We start from the raw sequence: 27,851 nt of genomic DNA, 5'->3' as shown, positions 1-27,851 counted from the left end.
CAATCGTTTGTCTCCCATTAACATATGAATCGGTTGTCACACGCCTCTCTCTCCTGTATTCCTAAATACAATATACTCAGTCAGAAACTCTTTTCTGATGGAGCTAGTTCAAAATCAAGAATAAAGTGCTCAGCATTGAAGGTTTGAAAAACCTGTCTTTGAATTTGAAATTTATCACCTGGCATGTGTGACAATGGTTTAGACCACAGTAGCTTGCATAGAATACGCTAAATGCTTGATGCCTTTGTTAAGAAATGATGAACTTGGACTTGTAACCCGGAGAGTTGAAAATTACACATTGTGCCTTTGGTTCAGTCAATTTCATGCTTTGACCTTGGTTTTGCCATGTGAATGAAGATACTATTTACACAGGTGTAATTCAAGGGCACTGAGTGTGTGGTCTCGTTAAAGGACAAGGTTAACGTGCAATCATGCAATTAACAATGGTGTAAGTGGGAGTACAAGGATGTGTGGGTTTTCAATTTCACTTTTGAAAATTATGGTCTTTTCACAATGATCAGTTCATTTCAGTGTCCTAATGGCCACGTAATGTTTCTTTGATTGAAAATGATAAGTGGAGTTCATGAACTTGCAGTGTACATGACGTACCCTTGAACTGTAAATATTGGCAGAAAGTAAAATTTTATCAAGATATCTGTTGCGCCGCTATGTTAAAACATAGGATGGAAATGGATGTCGTGTATTCATGTACAGCATTGATATATCTTCAACAGTACTGTATGAACTGTTACATGCGCTATGCAAATGCTCTGATAACATTTGATTGTGGCGGACGTTACTAGTACACATCGAAGTAGTTTATTTATCAACATACTGTAATAATATTAATTATTCACAGAATTTAATTTCACTATCTTAGCTGATAGGTAAAATCCACTACCCCCGGTAACGTAAAATCTTAATGAAAATGTTAAATAAAAATACTGTCGGTAGATTCTATTTTTTTACTGGCAAATCAGTGAATTCAAATCTCTGTGAAATGTGTCACACATTAGAATAGTGAAATTAGATCCCTGTCACAATTAATAAACAGTATGCTATGTAGACTTTCAATTTTCAGAAAATGACAAATAAATACTAGTATAGTGTAATGTCTCTCTGTCTGGGTCAGTATTTTGATCCAACCCTGGCCTGTTGCACTGTACAGAGAAGATCATCATACAGAGATACTGTTCCACTCAGTCATGTGTCCTCACTGGTCTTTTATAGAGTGAGCTTCCTAGGCCAAATTGATGCGCCACATACCTAAGACAGTGTTGTCTGACTAAAGAAAATTTTCACATATCACATTTAAAACTGTGGTACAGAGCTGACTCAGGGTAAGATCAAGAAATTCTTAAATTTAATCTCTAAGAAATTTCATCAGTAAAATTGCAAGTTGGTTCCACATTCTCATTTTAATATTGTGTTTTTTATCACTTTTCAGTACAAGAATGCAGGTATTGTTGAAATGGAAGCAAGTATAAAAGCTACCAGGGTACTCATCCAACAAAATGTAAGTACTACATTGCTTTTCACAAGAAAACGTCCTCCCCAGTATGCCTCAGGTCAGCTTTATAACCAGTGGCTTTCAAATTTCATTCATGGTCAACAATAATCATAATATACACTGTATACATGTATCTGTTCCCTCATACATGAATTCAACCACATCATGAAAGTCAATTGGCCCAAAACTAAGTCTGTATGTCGTATTTCATTCAAGCATTCTGCAAAATTTAACTTTTCTCATGTCCAGCCATTGGTTACACATAGAGTGGGATACAGTATGGCTTCATGTATCCCAGTTTTTCTATAGCTGCTTGCCAAATCACATAATTCAAGTAAAAATTGAGTTTAGTTTAGACCTCTGTCTCCAGATTAGCCAAATTTCAAATGCTAAATTTCAAAATACTACCAGTACTGTACTGACGTTGCAGCACCTCTTGTCCACATACATACACAGCTAAATACTTTATTCAAAATTGTCTGTAAATCAGTGTACAGATTCACATTGCTATATATCATCAATTGTGTAGCATTTTATACATTTTATGTAGTTTGCTAAAGCTGAGCCAGCTGACAACATTTCAGGATTGTTCAATTATCTTTTTCTAAAAATGCAGGTTTGACCTGTATTTCAAAGTAAAATACAATGATATATATATCTATATATTACAGAAAGAAACTGGTAACTTACAGTACGGAAAATAATAATTTTGTATGTCCATTATTCAGTTTGAACTCTTTGATTTGTTTTGACAGAAATATTTAGAAGCCTCAGATTTCCTCCAGAATGTCGTTTACATCAACTTGTCGTTGTCTGATGAAGAGAAGATACAGAGATACAGTACGCTGTCGGTGTTGTACTCACAGATAGGGTTTCACAGGAAAGCTTCCTTTTACAAGAGAGTTGCTGCAATGCAGTGCGTTTCACCTCAGAATCCACACCCAGGATGGGTGCCGGTGAGTGTTGCAACAGCTGAGCTATTCTGTCAATTGAGTGCAGCCCCAAAGGGCTGAAAATCAATGTGCTCACTCCCATATTTGCAAGTATACACAGTGGATCTTTCATTGAACAGGAGTGTGAAAGCAAAGTTATGTTCCATGGGCAGTATATTGTGCTGTACTTTCCATGGTTGATGCAAGTGAAAAATACGGTATTTAGATGACATCAACAATTTGTTTACTTTTTCTGAGCAGTGTTTTCATCGGTGAATACTAAGTTTAAACAGTAATTATCTATCTGGTTCAATGCTTGTACCCATCAGACAATCTCTTACCCCTCTCTGTAAATGTGACCCCAAAACTGTAAGTGAGACATTGTGATAAATGGACCGGGATAACCCTTATGATACCAGAATGATTGCATTTTACTGGATTCCAAAATTTTCAGTACGCATTGTCATTATACTAGCCAAAGTGTCGGTAATATTCGCCCACAACACATCGACAGCAATGCATTATATAAACATTAACAAAGTACACACCAGAGACATTTCAGTGTGGTGCATTACTTTTCTGATTCTCATTTCAGTGTCATAATTTACTTCTACAATCTCTGGAAGGATACAAATTACCACTGGATCCCAGAGAAAACCCAACTAGTAAGTACAACACAAAATAAAACAATGACCTTCATTTTCTAAAGATGTCTGGGACGTACATGTAGATAGCCCGATCATTGTGTAAACATCCACTCGATCTTGTTCTTGCTAAGTCTACATAGTGGAAGGAAATTCACAACAGGAAAATGTTTTGTGTTTCCTATGAAACAGAGATTGCACATGATTATTTACTGCTAATAAGCAGAAGTGTGTCTTTATGTTCAAATAGAAAAGGTACTTATGTCATAAACACTCACTGAGGGTAATGTAAATTTTTTTTATATTTGCAAACACCTTTTAGGGACTCTTTAGATGATTCTAACGCTTATCCTGCCAAGTTCATATTTCACCATAAGGTCAAGTGGGTTAAAACTAGTGAAGCAAAACATGTCCCTTAAGGTGTATTTTAACAAATGTTGAACATTTAAAAGTCCCTGAAAACATACTGTCAGTATGATTTTTACTAAAGCTGCTATAACATACTAAGCTAAGTGGGTGAAAATACCTACAGTTCTGGCTCAATGCCGCTTTTTATTGACTTGGAAGATGGGGAAGTGATAAGCCTGGCAGGGTGAGGGTTAAGATAGAGCACATGTAGCTGTTTTACTGAATTCTAGGCATTATTTTTATCTTTGTGATCAGACCTTGGACCTTGTCATTTCCAGGCAACTACACTATATTGTAGTGCCGTGCAGAAATTGACAGTCAGAGAACACAATTAAAAATCTCTGCAGGCAATTGAGTTGATAATAAATATTAATACAAGAGACATACAAAAGTTCACGGTTAGGAATGCATGTGCTATTTTTTGGTGATGCCCACAGCATGGAGTCAATTCTCACTGATTATCATTCATATGCACATACCGTTGAGATTTGAATGCCAGTTTTATCCAGCATCCATGCATTCCCAATGCCATCTTCAGAGTAACTGTTATAGTCACGATACAAGTAAGTCGTGTTCCAGCATTCAATTTTTTTATGAAACACATCTTTACAATAGCAAAGAAAATGGGAGTATGTGCTTTATGCAGCAGAAAAACTTTCAGTGCCTGTAGTTCCACTTTTCTGATAATTCTTGAAAGGTTAGGTCAAAATTTTAACCTTGCCCCTCTCCACAGAAGCAGAAATTTCTCTGTCATTATTCATCATCTGAACCGCTCATCTCAGGCAAGGGTTGGCATCTTAGGAAAGTTTTTACATTGCTTCAGTCTGAACCTTGGCTTGGATTCAGTCATTATGTGAAGTTTGTTTTAATGAGAACTATGAAGATTCCAAATGATTAAAATAGATGAAAAATTAATAGACAACGTTGTTGAAAATGTTCAACGCGCAGGTGGATGGAAATGAGTTGAAATGATAAACATAAACACAGGAATAAACTGAATAAGCCTGGCATTGCAACAAATCCAAGTTCATGGCATTGGAGAGATCCTTCCTTTCCTTGGTAGATCTTCAAATCAAAGACATACACCTTTCATCAGAGAAGAGTTTTGAATGTGTATCACTTTTTAACAATACAGTTCAAATTTGCCAGTAGTTTTTGCAATAATGGTTTTCCTTTGTCATTGACAGCCTATGTGAGCGGATGGCCTGTGGTCCAGCTACGAGTCTTGCATGAATTGGTGTACACTGCAAAACGAATGGGTAACCCGGCACTGGCTGTCAGGTAGGTATCAAGTGGACAGTTCAGTGTGTGCCTTCCAACAATTGAGATTTCTGACTGGTCAGTGATTGTTTAACCCTTTCACCACCATGGTTTGGTCCAAACCTATTGTTATCAAAGGTGCCTGTGGACCTGTTTACAGGGAATTAGGGGTGAACAGGTTAACCTTTTGAGTGCTGTAATTTTTCCCACCAAAATTTTAGTGCAACATTTTCTGAAATTTTATGAATTTTTCCGTAAATTCTTTGATAATTGTGGACTAAAAGGATATCACATCTCATTGGCTATCGTTTTTTATCTTAATTTTGGCAAAATTCAGGAAAAAATTGACTGGGGTACATTTGGTAAAGGCAAAAAAAATTGACTTTGGCGCCCAAAGTGTTTGTGACATGTATGGAACCCACAGGCAAGTGACTCGTCACTTTCATGAATGTTTAATTTGGTTATTATTGTAAAAAATTTGCCTTCACTAGACACCAACTGTCTGATCTGTGTTTTATTTCAGACACATGTGTTTTATGCTCCACACGTTATTTGATCACATGACCCAGAATGAGCGAAAGGAAATGTGTACAGTGTTAGAGAGTTACACAGCAAAATGCCCGGGCACTCCGACACCGCTGGCTCTGGAAAACGGCACAATTATACCAGGTGTTCCCCTGAACAGATTCCCTACTGTCAAGTAAGTGTGATTTTATATAAAATTAAACTTGAAGTGGACACTGAACCCTTTCAGTACCATGGTGTGGCCCAAACTCATTGTTGTCAATGGTGATTTTGGAACTCTCTACAGGAAATAGGGGTGAACAGGTTACAACAAATGAGCTGAGAGAGGGATCCATTTCATAAAGACTCACAGAAGTACCATAACCCTTTCACCAGCAGACTTTGGTTCTGTCCCATCATTTTCAATAGAATAGGTGAAGCCACGTACAGGGACATGGGGGTGAAAGAGCTCAAAATTGAACAGGGTATATATTTTACATTTTCAGTCACAGAGATGAAGCCTTTGGAGATGTTTTCACCATTGCCAAGTCAATCCCGTAAACGTACTCAGTGCATAGCCATATCAATAGTTGATCATCAATAGTTACAGCTACTGTCCTTGTAACCAAAACAACCACAAACATTTCACCATCCATCCCTGTGTTCTTATCTTTCATAGGTCTTTCAAACTGTCTCCTCTTTCGTCCCACCTCCAACCTCATGAATCTGGTAGCAGCGGCGCCATCAAGACACCCCCTATAACAAATAGTCCATTCATCTACTCCCCAATTCAGCCACAGACTAAAGTAGATGGAAAGGCCAAGTCCAAAACCAAAATGGGTAAGTCAATTGTTTCATTGAGGGGCAGTTACCATTATGGTGTTTGTAATTATATTTTTTTACACAGACATGTTCTGTGTGATGAAGCATGTAAATTGTCTCTTGTCACATCCCAGTTATCACCCACATTGGTTTGTCTCAGTGAATAGAATTACAGCAAAACCTGAAATAGACTTTGCATCAAATAGTGTCTGTTTACTGTAAACAACACAGCGTATTGTAGAGAGATAGGTTCTCGAATGACTTTGTATGTAGAATACTGCAAAATCATTACATTGACAGATATATCACTATTTTGATGTTTGATATATTCTCACTGTGATTTGAATTCTTCAACTAAAGAGTATGCAAGTAAATGGACAGAATCTATAGCAGTGTTCGCGGTAACTTGTTTCTCATCACGTACTGCATACGCATTAGTCTGCTAAAATTGCGTAATGGCTGGATTTGAGTGCGTAATTTCACTTCCGCACTCGATTGATGAAAAACTGACTGCAAAATACAATGTGCCGTTGAATAAACCTACACTACATATTCGGATTGTACGATGTAACATTTTTTAATGAAAACAGTTTAACGAACAACTTGAACAATGTTGAAACGTAACAGCGAAGGGTATACATGCGACCGTCAAAACACATCGGGCACCCAAAAGTTAGGGTTATGGCAGCTTATCCAGACACTTCTGCAGTGTTCAAAATTTATCAGGATTCCGACGAGCTCTACCGATGAATCTTTTTTTAGTCGTCCGTGGGGACTTATAGGTTTGGTCATGTCCGTGCGTGTGTGCGTGCGTCCGTCCGTCCGTCCGTCCGTCCGTCCGTCCGTCCGTTCACGCAGATATCTCAGAGATGCCTGGAGCGATTTCATTCAAACTTGGTACAAGGATTACTTCATATGTCATACAGATGCACGTCGATTTGTTTTGTGATACGATCCAATATGGCCGCCAGGCGGCCATTTTATTACGATTTTTTCATGTACAGAGCCATAACTCAGGCATGTTCCAACCGATTTATTCAAAGTTGGTACAAGGACATTGACCAATGTCATAGATATGCACGTCAATTTGTTTTGTGATACGATCCAATATGGCCGCCAGGCGGCCATTTTATTACGATTTTTTCATGTACAGAGCCATAACTCAGGCATGTTCCAACCGATTTTATTCAAAGTTGGTACAAGGACATTGACCAATGTCATAGATATGCACGTCAATTTGTTTTGTGATACGATCCAATATGGCCGCCAGGCGGCCATTTTATTAAGATTTTTTCATGTACAGAGCTATTACTCAGGCACGTTTCAACCGATTTTATTCAAAGTTGGTACAAGCTTATTGACAAATGTCATAGCTGTGCACGGCAATTTGTTTTGTGATACGATCCAAAATGGCCGTTGTGCGGCCATTTTATTACGATTTTTTTCATGTACAGAGCCATAACTCAGGCATATCTCAACTGATTTTATTCAAAGTTGGTACAAGGACATTGACCTATGTCATACATATGCACGTCAATCTGTTTTGTGATACGATCCAATATGGCCGCCAGGCGGCCATTTTATTACGATTTTTTCATGTACAGAGCCATTTCTCAGGCATGTTCCAACCGATTTTATTCAAAGTTGGTACAAGGACATCGACCAATGTCATAGATATGCACATCAATTTGTTTTGTGATACGATCCAATATGGCCGCCAGGCGGCCATTTTATTACGATTTTTTCATGTACAGAGCCATAACTCAGGCATGTTTCGACCGATTTTATTCAGAGTTGGTACAAGGACATTGACCAATGTCATAGATATGCACATCAATTTGTTTTGTGATACAATCCAATATGGCCGCCAGGTGGCCATTTTATTACGATTTTTTCATGTACAGAGCCATTACTCAGGCATGTTCCAACCGATTTTATTCAGAGTTGGTACAAGGACATTGACCAATGTCATAGATATGCACGTCAATTTGTTTTGTGATACGATCCAATATGGCCGCCAGGCGGCCATTTTATTAAGATTTTTTCATGTACAGAGCTATTACTCAGGCACGTTTCAACCGATTTTATTCAAAGTTGGTACAAGCTTATTGACAAATGTCATAGCTGTGCACGGCAATTTGTTTTGTGATACGATCCAATATGGCCGCCAGGCGGCCATTTTATTACGATTTTTTCATGTACAGAGCCATAACTCAGGCATATCTCAACTGATTTTATTCAAAGTTGGTACAAGGACATTGACCTATGTCATACATATGCACGTCAATCTGTTTTGTGATACGATCCAATATGGCCGCCAGACGGCATTCTATTATGATTTTTTTCATGTACAGAGCCATTTCTCAGGCATATCCGCATGTTTCGACCAATTTTATTCAAAGTTGGTACAAGGACATCGACCAATGTCATAGCTATGCACATCAATTTGTTTTGTGATGCGATCCAATATGGCCACTGTGCGACCATTTTGTTACATTTTTTTCATGTCCTGAACCATAACTCAAACAGGTATCAAGCGAATTCATTCAAAAGTATTTTTTATCACAGACCTAATGAGAGGACTCTATCCTCTCTGAGGACATGTAATCAAAGTACCCATTAACAAGTGGGGACTGTGTCATCAACGATGACTTGTTTTTCACGGACTCGTAGAGCAAAGTCAAAAGAAAACATTTGTCTGCTTCGACGCCATGCTGCATATGTGCTTGATCAAAATTTGGGAACAGCGAGACGCGATGATCGTGCACGGTTGGCATTTATATAATTTGTCGCAACATTTCTGTCAATCACTCACTTTGTGTCATAAGTTTCAGAAACTATCGCTCGCCTGAAAATTAGCAACGTAATTCATAGGCACAGCTGACATGATAACGTGCCTATAACGTGATAACGTGTGAACTACGATGCCGATTTTTCAGACAACGCCCAGAGAATCCGAAACATTCCACACAAAATGAGTGATTGACAGAAATGTTTTGCAACAAATTTCGTCTGGTTGTCGCCTAAGCTCAGTTGCTGGGAGTGCTTTTGGTGTTATCCTTTGCGTATAGAAAACGCATAACAATGATAAAAATGCATAGAGAGTCAATTTCAATGCGTAAATACGCACGATTTTTGCATAAATGCGAACTCTGAACTCTGTATTGTAATTTAACATTTTCACTTCGATTTCATTTAGCAGATTTTATCTATCAGCAAATGATAGTGAAATTAGTTCTCAATGAATAAGTTACGGTTTCGCAGTCAAAGGTATTTGTGTAAATTTCCAAGAGCAACTTGAAAATGTAGTGAAAAAAACCTGACTGAAGCATACTGAAGTAACAATAGATAGACCGTAGTACTGTAGTTGCAGTGAAACCCTAGCTTCAACCAAACTACATGTTCATGTACTTTGGCTACATTTAGCCAGTGTGAAATCTAATCATTCTAGCTCATTTTTTTTTCAATCATATTGGGTCAGATCAAAACAAGAATATCAATATTCAAATCCTAGTCTATTAAAAGCTCAAAAGCTGAAAATAAATCAATGTCATTGGCTCCATTGTTCAACAACCATATTTAGACATCATTTGGAATTCATATAAAAGCACTGTGAGTGTACTTATAATGAAAAACAAACAACAGAAATGAATGCATCGTTGAAATGTACTTCAGTCTCTGTGAGAATTCAAATATGTCACTGCCATATTCCCCGTATAGTGCCAATGAACAATAGATACCCGTATTGCCCTTGAAGCCAAACTACTGCCTTGATTATTCATCGTACAAAGTCAGCTAATACAGGCTGTAAAATATTTGGATAGACCTTTGTCTGACATTATAATAATGTCACACACACACACACACACAACACACACACACACACACACACACCACATAAACCAAAACAAACCATAACAAATTATATATTGTGTTAGTTCGACAAACAGTCAAAAGATGTAAAAGATATTGCACCTTTCGGATAAAGTTTTATCGGAGATTGTGAATCTTTGACTTCACATTTAGATCACACAATTTTGTTTCTTTTTAGCGTTCCAATGGGTTGAAGGGGATACCTGTGAGATAGCGTTACAAGTCAATAACCCACTGCCATTTGAACTCAAGGTGGACAATATGGTGAGTTATCGGCTTGGATGGTCCTACACTGGCTTTTTTCATTCAGCTCCTAACAATCACTAATGAGTATAGATAATGGAAATGAATACAGATGGTTCTAAGCAGATTTGTGTGTGCAGCTAGCTCACCAGAAGTCAGTATCTCAGCGCCCTTTGACCTAGAGGGCGATAATACAACATGTGTCACAATGAGGCCATCATTATCTGACCTCTGTTAGTGACCTGATATGAAGACAAGCGGCAACAGTGGATTAAAGTAATCAAATATAATAAATCATAATTACTCAATAGACATGTCTGTATGCTACATGCAGTTTTGCTGCAGATTCCTCTTTCATTGGTGTTTGCTAGCCTTGTTCTCTCTTTCCTTTACAAGTGTGTTTGCATTTTTTTCCGTTTATCATATCTAGGGTTTGCTGGCCGAGGGTCTGGAGTTTGACCCAATACCGGCGTCATTTTCCCTGCCGGCTGAGTCGGGGCCCTATCCAGTTGCCATTCATGGCTCACCTAAGGGGTCAGGCACCCTCAAGATAGTTGGTAAGTGTCGTCAACTCGCGTCTAAGTTTATGCAGGACATGTAAAGCAGGAAGGAAGACATGCATTTTAGGCATAAGGTCCTATGCACAGTTACCCTACTTCAGATGATAGACACATGAAAATCACAAATCCATATCATCAAATAGATTTGTACTGCACTTAACCCTTTGAGTGCTGTATTTTTTCCCCATCAAAATTTCAGTGTAACATTTTACCTTCTGTGAACTTTTCTGTAATTTTTCTGATAATTTTGGACCAAATGAACAAAACATTTCATTGGCCACAGTTTTTTATCAAAATTTTTGCTAAAATCTGACAAAAATTGACTAAAGTATATTTTATAAGCATGACAAAAATTGACTTTGGCGCTCAAGGGCTTAAGTATGCAGTTTTGTGGTTCAGGAACTTTATCTTGAAGGCAGAATATTACTTGAAACACGGTTACTGGAGTGACCGTGTCTTTTGAGTGACTGTGCTTGAAATTGAACTTTGATGTCAGTTACAGTCTGTAATCAATTTCTTCCAAATTTTGTTTCCACTTCAGGTTACATCTCACACGTCCTTGGGGTCAAAAGTCACTGCCGGCTGAGGGACATTCAGGCCGTGTCCGAGTCATTCTACGAAGTGGAGGTGGTTCCGGCACTGCCCCAGTTGAAGATCAACACGTCCCTGCCCCAGAATGCCAGCGTGAAGGCATCGTCCACAATCAATGACGCCATGCTGTCTAGCGTAGCCTTGACCTTGCTGGCCGGAGAGAGGTGAGTGGACACATCAGTGTTGCTATGGAGATTAGAGGAAGTGGGATGCGATGGAGAAAGGGAGATTAGGAGAATTGGATGAGAAAGAATTTGAGGGTAGAATGAGAATTAGAAAAATCATCAGCAAGCATGAGGAAAAGTGGGCCCAGTAGAGAGAAGTTGTGACGCGTTATATACTACAGTATCCATCCCAGGATTCCATTGTGGTGAAGGGGTTTGGTTTGAGGCCTGCAACATCATGGTTTGATCCAAACCCATTGTTATTGATAGTGGTTGTGGACCTGTTTAGGATGAACAGGTTAAAAATACTGGAGGGTGAATTCAACCAGTCACAAGAAGGAGAGTGATTTAGACACTTGGGCCTTGATGTGATAATAAAAGAAGGAAAAGATATTCCCATGTGAAAGTTTTTATTGGCAGATTTTGCTGTAACTGGAAAAATTCCGAGGGATAAAATTACTGGTATAGTGTGAATCATTACAGTTTGAGAATATTGTGGTAATATGATGATGAACCTGTTTCTCTTACTTGCAGTCAAGAGTGTGCAATTACGCTGCAAAACTGTGGGAAAGTACCCTTGGAAAGCATCGCTATTGCCATGGACAAGGTCAAGTCTAAAGGTTAGCTTTGACATGCGCACTTTCTCTTAAATGCTTGAAAAAATCAGTTAAATAGAGTTTGATCAAATAACAGGAAGGCAAATTTTGTGTAAATTTGTTCTGGTCAAGTGAAATGTTGTATAGTTTTCAACACAAAATAAAATTTTAATTCATGTGAGTGACAGTCAAACATCACGGGTTCTGTCTTACAATGCTTTGCTTATCCAGTGGAAGGAATTGGTTAAACCCAGACATGGAAATGACCATTGTACAAACTAAACCGCATGCTGAAACGTAACTAGAATTATGTGTAAACCTGTGCGAATGATTATCTTGGTGTATTTGTTTTCATCACTGTATTCATAAGCATCGTCAGATTCTGGACACTATTGTTGTCTGAGTGTGACATTTTATTCCGTAGTAGGCCCATTTACATTTGTGTATTTTCGTTTACTTGACAGATGTACCTATTGACAGTATGTTCAGTTGGAGTGAGGAGAACATTAAAACACAACTTCCTGTCCAGCCAGGAAGTAGTCTAACATTTACAGTTTACATCAAAGCTATTGGTGACTTCATAGCAGCAGATGCTATATTACCAGAAGGTGAGCAAAACTGTTTTAGCGTCAAAGTCAATTTTGTCACCTTCGTAGGATGTGTAAAAGTCGATTTTTTTCAGAATTTTATCAAAATTTTGATAAAAAAACTGTAGCAAGTGAAATGTGTTGTCCATTTGGTCCAAAATTGCCAAAAAACTACAGAAGAATTCATGAGAATTCATAAAATGTTGCACTAAATTTTTGGTGGGAAAAATTACAGCACTCAGAGGGTTAACCCATAGACAGATTCATGTTCAGCTCACAAAGAACTTACTTATTTGTGTTTGTATCAGGATCGAGATGAGAGTTTCACTGTTTCTGCTTGTCACTGTAAGAGGGCGCCATACTTCCGCTGGCTCATTTCAGTCAGCTTGTAATTGCAGAGTCAGCAGAGGCACATCAATGAGGGATATACACTTTTTTTCCAACAAATCTCAGAAGACACATTTTGAATATCTGTTGGTACAATCTTTAAGATTTTTCATTTTGACTTTTATCACATGATTAACAAATATTAAGGCGTCGAAAATCTTTATAAAATAGGATACCATGATATCAATAGTCAGTACACGGTATCAAGCTTTCAAGGATGTAAATGTATTTGGTTTTGTATTGAATGAGGAATGTGAAAAAGGTACATGTAATACATGACAGTGTTTATGACATTGATATCTGTTTCCTTGTACCAGAGACACCAACTTCACCCTTGCCATACCCAGAAGCCAAGTCCAAGGTCAGCAAACCTGGCAACCCTGACAGCAAAGGAACACATGATGCAGGCAACTCTGAAATGGATGTCAATAAAAAGGTATGGCGATAGAGATTGCTGGTGTGACTTTGTGTTGTGATTCTGGTAAATAGTTGATTCCTATACTTCCTATACCTAGATACCCTCTAAAGAATTAAATCTATCTGACAGGGTTTTCTAGTACACTGTACAGCAATCAAACTGTATATTTTATTAAAACCCTGTTTTGTCCTGTCCCAGTTGTGCGTACATCAAGAAAAATTTGTATCACAAGTAATACATGTGTCATGTTCAATTATTTGTTGTACAACTTTTCTGTTACCGATGTAGTTTTAATTCCCCATTATGGAAGAGAAAAGGTAACATTTCAATTTTATTTCACAAATATAGGCCACCGGCTTTCATGAACAAAACGCACAAAAGCAGATTCCTAGGTTAAAGGTCACAGCTGCCGATTAAAAAACTATTTGTTCACATTATAGAAATATTCAAACAAGTAATCAAAGTTTTACTGTCATTTCCATTTTTAAGTTCAACAGTGTGACATAGTGTTTTCTTTATACTATACTATCTGCAAAAGATGTACACATAATAATATTGAAGATGAGACTCATTTCCTATTTATTTGTGAATACTATAAATCAGAACGAGATACATTATACAATACTATTCAATCAGTACACCCAACATTCCAATCATTATCACATAACAGTCAATTAGAATTCATGATGAATAACAAGAATTATACATTCCCATAGCAATGTACATTAACAAGTGTCTACTTCTGAGAGATCAATAACAAACAAGTACGATGAAAAACAAATATTCTTTCCAGTTTGTGTTCCATTTATGTATGTTCCTTTATTTATTTATTTATTTATTTCTGATTTTGACCTTTTCTGGCTACTTATTGTATTGCTTCTTTGAAGTCTCTATGTATGACGATGTTTACCCTTTCCTTAGGGTAAAGTGTGTCAATAAAGCAGATACTTTGCCAGACCAAAATTCACCTGTATCCTAGTTTGCCATCAACTCTAAAATAAGTGAGATATACTTGTGGTGGTCTTTATTCTGTATTCCAGGTCATCGGCCCAACATACAAACAGAACTCAGATAACATTATTAAATGACAGGAAAAAAAGAAAAACAACAATTCTTAAGAAGTAAATATTTACCAGCTATTTATTTCACATCACCATCAGAAAGGAAATTTGTAAATTTGATGTCTACGAGTAATACTGATTTATTACGGAGATTAGCAGCCTTTACATTCCATGCTATGATATGCAGAAAAGATATTGAAATGTAAAATATATTTTTTTTTTCCCGCAAGTGAGATATACTCTCACTCTAATAAAACAGTACTTCTCACTGATATGTATAATTAAAAATCGCTTCCACAAAATTTTTGACAAACTTATCGGCTGCTTTTTCCCATAGATCATAGATGCCACGTTACGTATTCAGTATAGTGGAGGTCCCGGTCTTAAGGCAAGTTATCAGAGAGTGGCCACCGTTGGTATAAAACTCACAGTACAGCCCTCAGTAATGCTGACAAGATGGACAACGATACCTGCCAAAAGGTAACATTGATTCTGCTGTCAGTTTGTTTGAACCCTCGCATTACCAAATCTTGGTATAAACCTATTATTTTCCATGGTAAATTTAACCTTTGCATTAGACATAGTAGTGAAAGCGTTGACGTACATATCTATGAATCTTATTTGTCACAGGGCTCTTTGCCCGATGCAGTGTTTTGAAAGACATTGACACATTTGAGAACTTTTGGCACACATTTTTATTTGTCATTGCACAACTTTGGTGCCCAGCAGGAGCAATTTTACATTTTATCTGTTCATTTAGGACTATATACAGTATTGTCAAAGGAGAGATCATTTGTAATTTTTGTGTTTCATAAACCGTTGAGGCAAAAGTATCTCATGTAAAAAAAGGAAAATGAAAATTGCCCATGTATTCAACAATGTCTATTATTGCATTTGCAAAATTAGAAGTTCAGAGTATGTACTGCTCAAATTGCTATGAACGCTGTTGGTCTGCGGCAACTTTTAATCAGCCGTGAAACAATTTCCATTTCCTGTGTGTGATTCGTTTCCACAGTCCAAGTCAGTTTCATCTCATTGTTGACATGGTGAATCAAAGCGGCCATGAGATGATAGTGCAATATGGAGATGACACAGAAACCACCTTGGAAAGTAAACAGAAAAGGAGGTAAGTGTGTGGAAAGAAATTGTCAATATTTCTGGTGTTAGAGATCAGAAGTACACATCTTCAAAAAGTTCAACATTTTGTGCATTAGACTTGTTATTTCGTAGTGAAAGCCTTGCAGAATAATGTTTTTCTTTTATGGCTTGGAATACACTAAACAAACACAGATGCTTTGATAATACCAGTAAACAGTAATAAATCTTGCATAAAGTGGCAATATTCACCTGCTGAGACAACTGAATCTGACCAGTAGAGGGCGCTGTTCACAGAAGTCAGTGAATCATGGCAGCTTGGAGTGTTGTCCCAGCCTTTAGTAAGAGCACACATGAAAACATTTTCCTAAACTGGCTTACAAGTAAGGAGAAAGTAAGATATTTGCTCAGTTTATCACTAATGATTCTATTGTTATTTCATCTTTCAGAATTGGTGTCTTAGTGGAGAGATTTTCCCTGGTAGAAAAGAAGAAGGATGGTTTGCTGGCAAGGGACGGAGGAAAAGACAATCTGATCAAACTGTATGCACAACAACTAGCCAGTCTGGTCGACATCAGATGGAAAATTATATCCTTTCATGTGCAAATTGTGATTTCATACCACAGATACAAAGTAGAAACGAGCCAAGACTAACCCTGCTAAATTTGGGTATTGTATAGTGGTTGCTCATAGAATCTTTATTCTGGTAAATGCATTTACTTTATCCTTCTGCAGAGGTGAAACACCAATGTGTGAACAAAAGGTGTTTAGTGTTGACCATGGGTGAGATGCACCTAACATGTGATCAGTGAGTTGGATGAAGAAATGTCCATGACAACATAATATCGAATGTTTCTATCAGTTGCTATCAATATGGTCGATAGAGGCACTGTTCATATAACGTGATTAACCAATCTGGATAAACTGCATTATCCGTGGTACGATCGCCAATCAGCTACTGTTTCGCCACATTGAACCTCAAAACATGACTGCTTTCCTCAAAACAGTGCGACCAATCTGTTCATCCCCATGATTTTTGAAAAGATAGTTAAATTTCCAATCCAAGAGTTAGCAGAAAGTGCGATGCAGATTATTATGTTTGAGCACACAGCCAAAATCCGATCACGTGTAGGTAGCCTAATTCCATTTCATAGATTTGATGAGTGTGTTAGACCACAGAGCACCATGTATGCAATCGATTGATCAAGCTGGCCACCCAGTGAAAAGCACCTCCATGCCTTCTAGGTATGACCAGCTGGTTTTCTTGCCTTAACTTATCATACCTATCAAATAAAAAGTCTGGCTGTCTCCCCATAGATGGTCTTTACCTATCTCAGTACATGGTCCATCACATGAGACAATGCCCTGTACAATGGGAGGTCACCCTCAACGGTACATTTCATGCATTGGATGAACCTGTCAATTTCAACATCGCTGAACCAATCAATGTCAATGTCAAAGTCACCAATGACACTGGTGAGTTTTGTTTTTTTGTTGTGTTTATTTCTCATTTGATCCCGCACCACCGAACTTTGGTACATTTCCGTTGTTTCCATTATGTTCATTTCAAGAATGGGACCGTGTCATCGTAGTATATCTTAAATTTCAACATATATCTGATTTGAGACATACAGCCAAACACCCATTGGTGATGAATATGCTAACAGTAAAGCCACCTACAGAAAGTGTACTGTGAGTCGGAAAAAACAGATTTCTTTGAAATTATATTCATGTAACATTCATCACATAATCAGAATTTTCTCATTTGAATACAATCAATAGCCCTCAATCCCAACATTGTTAATTTAATTACTGTTCACATTGCTAGGTGTGACCGTTGGTCCCAGTGTCCTCACAATCCAACCGTACCTGGATCAACAGAACAGCACACATGAGACACAACTTGACAGCAGTGTGCTGTGCATCGGACAAACATCTATCAAAGTAGCTGAGGTGAGTTCAAGGCTTTCAGTGAGATCGTTGTTGACATACAATGTACCTCTGTGTGCACTAACTGATGGTAATTTCGAAAGGTAAAGAGCTGTGCCAACTTTGCTTCATTGCTGGGACTATTTCTGTTTGTCATTAAGACTAAGTGATAGTATGTATCATTGCTGCATATGACATGTGGTTGTCCATCAAATATCTTTTTCAAGACCGTCAGTTCTATATTCATAGGATGCACACAGTGCAGTAAAGCTACGTCTCATATAGACCAAGAATTTACATCATGGAATTTATCCATGGCATCTCTCAAAAGGATGAGAGTGGAGTCTTGACAACTAATAACTAAGTATGTTTCACACCACAAACCATGTTACGGCTTGATGTAAGTCAGGAGTTTGTATAAGCTTAGACAGGCTTTACATCATACCGCCTTATAGATCTTCCATGTCTTTACCCTGCGTATTTCACATGGTATGGTACCAACCTATAGGGGCCGTAGCTTTTACTTGGGTTCAACCATTGACTCTACCAACACAGGGTAAGTGGAGGGGCATTTTACCATCATTTTATTTCTATTTTCACAGATCCCTGTTGATGGATCGGCCCAACACAGCTGTAGTTTTCTCTTCCTCTGCTGCGGAAACTTTAAACTTGGCGTAACATGTATGGAAATTGTGGAGGAGACCCTGAAAGTTGACCTTGAGTCTGCCCCATCAATAGAAACTCCGAACTCTGGACAGATATGGAGATACAGGCCCACAGTGGACCTTAACATAACTGATAAACAATGTGATGATTAGTATGTGCTCACCCCTATCCTCGCAGTGGTGCATTCTGTCTTGCCTGATTACCTTGCATAGGAAGAAACCATTGCACTTGATAAATGGGGAGGATCTCACAGTGGAGAGGGGAACCCTGCATTCGATGGATGAGGGGAAGAGTTGCAGCATCGTGATTACAAATGTTGATAGAACAATGAACTCTGAACGAAATTATACATACGTATGGGCTGTTACAGTTACTACAAAAGCATTTTGCAGCAGGCTTAGTCACAGACACAGCTCAGCAAATATTGGCACCAAGGAGGAGTGTTCGTGTCCGGTAGTTGATCATTTTATCAACTGTCAAAATCATACTTGACTTCCCGCGCACTGATCAAATATGCTTAACCTTATCATCACAAAAATAATGTGGTATAGCTAAACTTTGCAAACCATGCAAGTCAATTCTGATTGGTCAATTCTCACACCAGCTGCAAATCCGCTGTACATGTCCCTGCAGGTGATTCTTGACTGTCGCCAAAGGGTTGCTGAATTTGGGCACACCCCACAATGAAATTTAGGTGCAGATTCAGCCAGCAAAATCATTGACATAACCGTGTTTTGTAGGAAATATTGTAGGTCGCATACTCCCAGCAGACATGATATAATCCTTTCAACCCCCCTTTTTGTCCAGATATAAATATTTTTGTTGTAGAGTTTTTTGGTACAATCCACCCTGCCTGCAACAGACACACAAATTTTATGATCTACCCATTACAATGAGAAAAGTCCAAGAATAAAGACTCAGATACGTGCAATTTGTTTTCAAATATTTAAGTACAGCTAAATATGCTTTGTGGTATTCGAAGAAAGATCAAGAAACATAGACTGTAAAATCTTTGACGTCAAATTTTTTTTGCATTTCCCATAATGCATCATTCAATATGGCTGCTGCAGACTTGGCCATCTGAATATCTTGCTTTCAAAAGCATCCCATAGTGTCTACCTCCTGGAAGATTATGTCCTCATTAGACTGTGTATAATACAACGCGTGTTGTCCCAAATCGTACTGCATCTATGAACTTTCAGATTAGTTTTAAAGATTTTGACCGGAATGACAGTAGAAGTGCTATGAAGTTTACAATCAACTTTGAATAAAAAAAGGGGTCGCCATGTGTGAAGTCAGGTTCTGTTTGGTTCGGCTCTTGGAAATTTAGAGGCGCTCTAATAAAGCTGTTATGATGTTGCATATGACCATTTTATCATAACATTTTGGCCACTGCTTGCCTACCATGTTGTAAAACTTGCACACAAACATTGGTTGTTTCTGATTTCAAGGATCCTCCCAGCTGATTGATATTATCATCATGTAGAGTCAACAAACTTTGCGAAGTATATAATGTCAAGTACAACTCCATCCATCTGTTTAGCATTCTGAATGTAGAAATTTGCCAACTTTAAGATTTTGGTTAATTGTCACATGAAAAGGCAGGACTTTTTTATTGGCTGAACAGTAGTGTATTGAAATTAATACAGTCAGGTTCATACTTTAACCCTTTGAGCGCCAAAGTCAATTTTTGTCTCCTTTATAACCCAGTCAATTTTTTCAGATTTTTGCCAAAATTTTGATAAAAAGCTATAGCCAATGAAATGTGATGTCCATTTGGTCCAAAATTATCAAAAAATTATAGAAAAATTCATAAAAATTGGTAAAATGTTGCACTAAAATTTTGATGGGAAAAAATTTTAGCACTCAAAGGGTTAAAACAGACTATTTGTCTCACGTCATAGGCTTCCATTGTGTTTGTTCCATACAAGGCAATTCAGGACATCGCTATAGAGGAGGCTGACTAAACAGACAGATCTTATGTGAAGATAGAGTAATTAGTAATGTGAATTCTGTCACCGCCGTGGAAGAAGTAGAAATGAAAATTTACAAAATTAGGTCAATTGCAATAGTCATATAGAAGTGATGTACTCTTGACAAGCTTAATTTTCATCACAACATCACAGAAAAATGAATATTGCTCTTTGAATCGGTACGGCCAGTATTCAGTCTTGCTGCTGCTGATCTGAACATTGCTTTGTGATGATGGATATTTCAGGGGTTTTCTGAAACATTGAAAAGGTGTTTTTCAAGACCGCTGTTTTACACATGCAACATTCTTGTCATTTGTCGAGAAATTAATCGGTGGTAGACAACTCTGTATATGTGACAGAGAATTAAAAAAAAACCACAAATGCCAACAAAATCACAGCAAGGAATTTAAAGAAGACCTTAACATGAACCGTTCATTTCCCTTGATATCAAGATTCAGTCATTGCAAACGTTGAACCTGTTCACCCCGATTTCCCTGTAAACGGGTCCGAAATCACCATTGATAATAATAGTGTTGGGCTAAACCATTGTAGTGAAAGGGTTAAAAACTGTGAATTTTTGATTGTGTGCACAGCAGATCCAGGCTGAAACTCAATGAATTTGTGTGAACTATCAAATCATCCTCATGTAACACTTTCAAGGAACTTATACTAGTACTTCAACATGTATTAGAAACCGTCTGAACCGATAAAATGTCATTATCCTGAAGTCCATCTTCCATTACCCGGATGCAGGATCATCTATTTGTTAGACTCATGATGTTTGTATAAGGATTTGACGTTTTCTCATAGTCGACGACCAAAGGCACAGGCCTCTGCAAGGAGAAACAGATTGTCATAGATTTCAATTTATGCATTATGTTTGATTTACAACGGTGTCTTTAAGAGGAGTTAGCCTGTGCAACCCCCAATTCCCTGTAAACAGGTCCACACTTACCATTGATTACAATATGTCTGGACCAAACCATGGTGGTGAAGGGGTCAAAGGTAGACTGGACTAAAGGCAGACTAGCTGTAACTTTGGATTTATTTTCAAATATTTTAGACCTGACTCTAAAAATACAGTTCTTTTCATTTTCCCAAAGTCATGTCAAAATGCCCAGTGTTCAACTTGTTTAGCACAGCCATTGTGTGTGAACAATGTCATTGTCCATTGTTATTGTTGGTGACTGAACTTCAGAGTCTGGACTTGAATTTATGTGTTAAGGTAGTATGCGCCTCGAACGAGAGAGATTTAAACTTTTGCTCAAACTTTCCTCAAGGATTCTTTCAACCATCCTCTTTCAACATCATGAATAAAAGTTGGGGTCACCGTGCAAATTTTGGTACTACAGAAACAAATTACCCAAGATTTACCGATATTTGAAATTGAAAATGGCCGCCATCCCCGTGTTAACTCTATGGAGGAAAATAAGATTTTTGAAAAACTAAGAAAATGACAATTTTTCTTATTCCAAGAGCTTTAAAATGAGCCCCCACAAGTGGTAGATCAGAAAAGAATTGTAAAAGTTTGTGAGTCAGAATGTCTGTCCCCGAGGCACATTCTACCTTAATAATATCATGGCATATTGTAATTTGTACAGTACTCTGTGTCGGCAAGGGTTATACTTTGCATTTCAACATACTCTACGGAGAAAAAGAAAATGTTCAAAAACAAAAATAATGAAAATATTATCAAATACAACAGCTGTTTTCATCGTATATAGCTGCCCTACAATAGCTACAGGCTGACTAGCAGGAAGGTCAACAATGCCAGTTCACGTCGTTGTTTACCCAATTTGCATATGCTAATTTTAAGTTCAAAGGTTAAGTTATGAACGTGTATTAGGGGGAAGCCAATTTTTTCACACTATACATAGGAAAGATTGCATCAGATCATATTATGCTAATCATAGACTAACCAAAGATTGCTCCTGAACGTGCAGCTGTACACTTAAGCCTGTTATATTACTGGTTGCTTTCAACGTGCCTGTTACATTTTGCGGGGATTTTTTAGATTGTCCCAACATTGATGAATTACTCAACCTTGCATGTGGACATGGAGAAGTTGAGAATAATTAAAAGATTTGCTGTAAAAGGCCCTTTGAATTTACTTTCAATTTGTAGATGTAAGATATTGTTATCAGCTGGTTCTATTTCTTTTTGAGAGAGAATTTTTTTGGTGAAGTACTCTCAAGCAAATTATCAATAAATTTCAGTACAGAGTATTAGAACTGCGTTTTGTTTTTCTATCAAAACTTTTTCTTTCTGATATTCCACTTACCCCTCTGTTGTTGGCCTTCAATCATCATATGATCATGACATCACAAAGGTCAAGTTCGGTGAACAGAGCGTACACACAGTGTCCCTTCCAGCTCACTAAATCTCTATTTACGGGTGAAAATTGGGATTGGCCCCATTATAGCAAGAGATATTGTCCTTAAGCATATGTGAGACCAGTCAGAGAAAGTCCTAGAGAAGTTAGGTGAACTCTTAAAACACACTTTTGAGCACAATGCAGTTTTTCCCGGACTCTGAAAACTCACTTTAAAGCACAGTTTATTTTGTCTTGCCGCCTTTTTTAATAATTTAGAAATCCATACAATAGCAATTTTGCAAAACTTTCCAAATACAGTGTTACCGGCCATAACCAATGATATATTTGCCGTAGGAAACAAATGTTTTCATGATAGCCAGCTGTGCAAAATTGAAGGCCATCTCAATTCGTCTTCAAAATATAGTATATCAGTAGAGCTTTTTTCGCGCCTTGTACTTCAATAAACGTATTTTTGTAAGATGTTTTGGTCTAATAACATTTATGCATCAACTTTCAGTTAAAAGTTAGGAACAGAAAAAATAATCAGAAAGATAATCTCCTATGTTAAAAAAAATGGGAGCTGTTGATAGTTTCTGGTAACTTTGTGCCATGGACATAATGTCCAAAAGTGCGTGAAGCGGAGGCGCTGTCGATATAAACGTTTCGGTCGTAGGTGGCGCTAGTACGAATAACCTAAATTCAACAAAGTGCATCGGGTCGCCAATCCCAAGACGGCATGAAGTTCATTTGCTTCTGGGTGTCTGATATCAGATAATACTTGTATTTTTTGTCGAAAAAAGGACAGAACAGTAAGCTTCACTTAAAGCCACCTTAAGCTGGTCTGGAAAACTTCATATAATAATTCCCTGGATGACCTCATGAAAGACGTCTAGGCGCCTGTCGGCAGTACGAACAGAACCTACTCCTGTGTGCAGAAAATGCCGTTGAAGTCGTGTCGATAAGAAGTCTCCGGTTGAAAAGGTTGGACTGCTCCATTTCATCATGGGAGGGATATCGTTAAAAATTGCGATAAAACTGTCATCAATAAACACTCTACAACTTGAAGATATATTTGCATGACAGCAAAGATGTGGACTTTGTTAGGGGGATATTTGTGATCCGGCTGGCCAAAGCCGAATAAACAGCAAATCTTTGAAGATATTAAAAGAGGGGATGGGAGCTCATTTTGACACCCCCCCCCCCCTCTGAATCGTTATTTTGAATCCCTAGCACATACTTGGAATGTGCTGCTATAAAGCATCTATACATTTCCCAGGGCCGTGTACCTGACTCGGATTCATTATTTTACGGATTATTCTAGTAATATTTGTATTCAATTTGCATCGCCCATGGTCAGTCTTCCAAGTCTATTTAAATGCCTGTATGCTCTAGAACAGCCATACATGTAACTTCCTGAAAGTTTGCACTGAGACTTGTGAGAAAAAAAAACGGATCTAATATTATCAATTCACGACACTTTGCACATAACTCCCTCCAAAAATATGTTTAATTCTGTTTATTTTAGGGGCTTGCAAGCTTTTTTGTATGTGTGACTAAAATTAATTTTTCAACATTAAGAAAACCCTGTGTCGAAAAATATTGACTGAACGTTTTTATCCATCCCTCAACGTATCATGAACTGTAATTTTTGATATAATTTCAAATAATGTGTTCTGGTTGTAGAATACATTCTTCTTCACCTCCACGAATCATATGCATGTAAATATACCCTGTACACTCTTCGTTAGGTCCGATACAGAAAGTTGTTGACGATTGAATTTTAGTCCGGTCTGGTTCCAACTTTTCAACAATGACATCACTGATGCTTTGCGTGTCTACATGCAATTTTGGGACAATGATAAGAAAAGTTACTTATTTTACAGAACAAAAATAAACGAAAATATTGTCCAAGGTATACATATTGTCTCTTTACGGCCTTAAATGTCAGGAACTATAGGACCTGATACACCTGATACCACACATATGTACACACACTCACATACACACATATATATGTCTAAACAAATATATATATATATATATATATATATATATATATATATATGTCTAAACAAATATATATATATATATATATATATATATATATATATTATATATATATATATATATATACATATATATATATATATCTTCAATGAAATTTTTAGAACATATCAAAGAGCGATTCCTTAAGACCGATAATCAACAGAAATGACAATGTACTTGAAACTTGTGCTTGCTTAAGTGATTCGCAACGGTTATTCACAGGAAATGTTGATCACTTCTCAAGCTCTCAAATTCACATCTTCTTCTGGTGCATGCACGATCCAGTAGCCATTTCAAGCTGGAATGCTCTAGAGTTATCTGAGAAGGAATAAAGAGTTTCTGAGAATTTCCCATCCCCCTCGGTGTCAACATAAGATATCTGTATTATTTATTATGTTCACTCTAGTTAGATCTTGGCCTGTGTGTTTGTATTGTAAAGTCGTGACTTGCTCCTATCAGACAGGACATGGTTAAATTTTGATATCACTCGAAGGTAAGCTATCTTCTAAACTTTGACCAGTTGATTGCGAATTTAAATGAGAACTTTCATCGGGTTGTGTTCCGGTATGCACCTACCTTCTTGGCACCTCTATTGGGAATATATTGATTTCATTGAGCAGTTATGTCATGGTGTTCGGTGTTTCTACGTTCGTGAGTGCCATAGCCTTGGATATTAATTCTAAATGTTTAAAAAGGGGCGAATCTCAAGACGCAATGAATACTGTTGAGTCGCTCTTTTGTTGCATAATCAGCGCATGCGTACCGTCTCGCATTCACCTAGCAACGAATGAACCGAGGAACACTGTCAAGTTCGTTTTTCCTTTCTTCTTATTTTAGCAGTTTAATTCCAATAACGTAAGTATATGTCTTCCTGAATACTTGCACACCCCACGAAACCCTCGATGACAGCAACCATGACACTCAAGCGATTCGAAGCCGTTCCTGACTTCGAGGACACTGACCTTTTTTGAGTTCACAGAAGTTATTCTTTGCGCTGCGTATTGGGTGAACTTTATCGAGCTGTCTGTGATTAAAATGGATGTTTCGAGAATGAAATTCCTGTTCTCATTTTGCTCGACCGTGTCTTGAAATCTATTACAGTGATTACACATTTCTAAGTGGTCACGGCCTTCCATTCAGTGTCAACAATTCAAGGAGTCCCTGATGTTTCCATTATTTAATGAAAACACTGTACGATTTCAATGATTATTTTCCGACAAAATGCGTGATTGATAAACATTCAGACCTAAACTTATAATTTCCTTCCTTCAATGTAATCTACAGATGAAATCTCACCAAAAAAACGATTTCTGTATTGTATGTGAATCGCATAAATGTACATGTGTAACGGTCTACGTACAACACATACACACATATCCATACGTATGTACACAACGTACGTGAGCGACACATACATACATACATACATACATACATACATACATACATACATACATACATACATACATACATACATACATACATACATACATACATACATACATACACCTTTACTCTGTGACCTACATATCACGGTTCTTAGAATACTGTGCACGCTATGATTTCTAAACCTTCAGGGTAAACAGTGTCCTTGTTCCAATTACGCCAGCCTTGAACATTTCTCTCTCGTGTTTTCAAGAACGATAATGATAGTGTTGTTTTCACAGTGGTTGACACATTCCACGCTGATGTACATATCAGCCAATAAAATATCGGGAATATATTGTGCTCATGTTAACCTTTGCCTTCATCAGTAGCAAATCACAAAATTGCGAAAAACGAGAGATATTTGACATAGTTGTAGTTCGATAGTAAGCTTACTCGTTGCAATGTCCTCAGTATCTGCGTTGAAATCAAATCAACACCCTACTGCTGTTAGCGGGCGGCGTAGTAATTTATTGCGGCGTGCACACTTCCCTATTGCAGGGTTTTTACAGGCTCGGAGTTAGTACGTCGTAAAGCTCACACGTTCTTTACTTTGTCGCGTTCAGCGTTAATATTCCGGTGGTATTGTCGGCTTTCCGTGAAAGCGCTGCTGGACATTCCTGCACAGAATGCGCTGACTAACAGATCTGTCATTTCGCTCTAATTTTATTATTCGAGGGAAACGAGACGAAAACGCTCAATCACGCCGCTTTAATGGTTCCTCTCAGGATAATGCTGAAAAACAGTTAACAAATCATTATTCGCGGGTCTTTTTGTTAACGCGCTCATTTTTCTTCGCGCAGCTTTTTACTGCCGTCAATTTGAAGTTCACGCATTTATTCCGACCAGTGAGGTTTCTCAATGCTAATCTGACCTTGGGTCTTCTCAATGCAACTCCGCGTTTCCGAACGAAGCCGATGAAATCAGCGAGCGGTTTACAGCGTAAGTGCATCACTTAAGTTGGTTGGCTTACCGTGACACTTTCTGACAATGGCCATGAATTAATCAATTAGCGCCTGACACTCATCAAGTCTGCTTGCAAAATGCACTGCGTATTCAGACTTTGAATACGCTACAACCGAAGACTCGTGATGTTTTCTCATCCGGCAAAGATGCCAACTAGCGAGCATTGTACTTATAATAGCACTTTAGCAATGCATCGCATGTTGTTATGGTATACTTAATCCAGGCAGTCAGATTTTTGCACTTCCTTATATGAGGAAACTTCAAACCATTCTCTGTCGATTTCAAGAACAAAATCAGGGGTCACTGTGCAGCCTTTGTGATTGGATGCTAGAGAAATAAGTAATTCAATATTTACCGACACTTGAAATTCAAAATGGCTACCAACCGCAAGTAAAAATTAAATTTTCGATTTTCAAAAAAAATTTGCCGGGTGAAGATTGTGTTTACTCCATAAGCTTCTAAACAAGCCCCACAAGTGGTAGAACCAAAAGGTGTTGTAAAAGTTAGAGTCAACATATCTGTCCCTTGGGCGTATCGCACCTTAACGTCTATTGATTGTTTTGTGGGTGATTAGTAAACCTCTGGCATTGTCTCAATTTTCACACAAACAGGGAAAGTCTCTCATTTTGATGAGCGTCTGCGTATTAAACATATTCTTTTCTGTAAGTATTGCCGTTTTTTTATTTATAACTCCATCACCCTGCCCGTTGATTTTACCCTACATCCGCGTTTATGCAGTCCTGTCCAGGACGCAGATGGAGCACAGGGGAACAACGTCGGAGCAGAACAGCAAGAGCGCCATCTATCAACGAACAGTTTGTAGACACTTTAAACACATGTAGGTGATAGCTGGCTTATCAGCTTAGATGATCTGTTG

General features: G+C 37.8%; 1 protein-coding gene across 1 annotated transcript in view; it reads left to right on the top strand.

Annotated features, from left to right (window-relative positions):
* Positions 1–22,448, top strand: part of LOC139115920 (trafficking protein particle complex subunit 9-like) — a 31,199-nt gene extending 8,751 nt beyond the window's left edge. Inside the window, exons 6-23 of the mRNA XM_070678345.1 lie at positions 1,448–1,516; positions 2,266–2,466; positions 3,038–3,107; positions 4,682–4,775; positions 5,278–5,454; positions 5,938–6,098; positions 10,132–10,217; positions 10,627–10,753; positions 11,298–11,511; positions 12,046–12,131; positions 12,572–12,715; positions 13,399–13,517; positions 14,898–15,040; positions 15,576–15,686; positions 16,105–16,243; positions 16,939–17,131; positions 17,484–17,608; positions 18,187–22,448. Of these exons, the coding sequence (XP_070534446.1) occupies positions 1,448–1,516; positions 2,266–2,466; positions 3,038–3,107; positions 4,682–4,775; positions 5,278–5,454; positions 5,938–6,098; positions 10,132–10,217; positions 10,627–10,753; positions 11,298–11,511; positions 12,046–12,131; positions 12,572–12,715; positions 13,399–13,517; positions 14,898–15,040; positions 15,576–15,686; positions 16,105–16,243; positions 16,939–17,131; positions 17,484–17,608; positions 18,187–18,402 (2,475 nt within the window). The 3' untranslated portion in view covers positions 18,403–22,448. The remainder of the gene's footprint in view (positions 1–1,447; positions 1,517–2,265; positions 2,467–3,037; positions 3,108–4,681; positions 4,776–5,277; positions 5,455–5,937; positions 6,099–10,131; positions 10,218–10,626; positions 10,754–11,297; positions 11,512–12,045; positions 12,132–12,571; positions 12,716–13,398; positions 13,518–14,897; positions 15,041–15,575; positions 15,687–16,104; positions 16,244–16,938; positions 17,132–17,483; positions 17,609–18,186) is intronic.
* The last annotated feature ends 5,403 nt before the right edge of the window (positions 22,449–27,851 follow it).

Source organism: Ptychodera flava, chromosome 17, assembly GCF_041260155.1.
Source record: "Ptychodera flava strain L36383 chromosome 17, AS_Pfla_20210202, whole genome shotgun sequence".
Classification (NCBI taxonomy): domain Eukaryota; kingdom Metazoa; phylum Hemichordata; class Enteropneusta; family Ptychoderidae; genus Ptychodera; species Ptychodera flava.
Note: the sequence above shows the minus strand (reverse complement) of the source record. Positions and strands in the feature narration are given on the sequence as shown.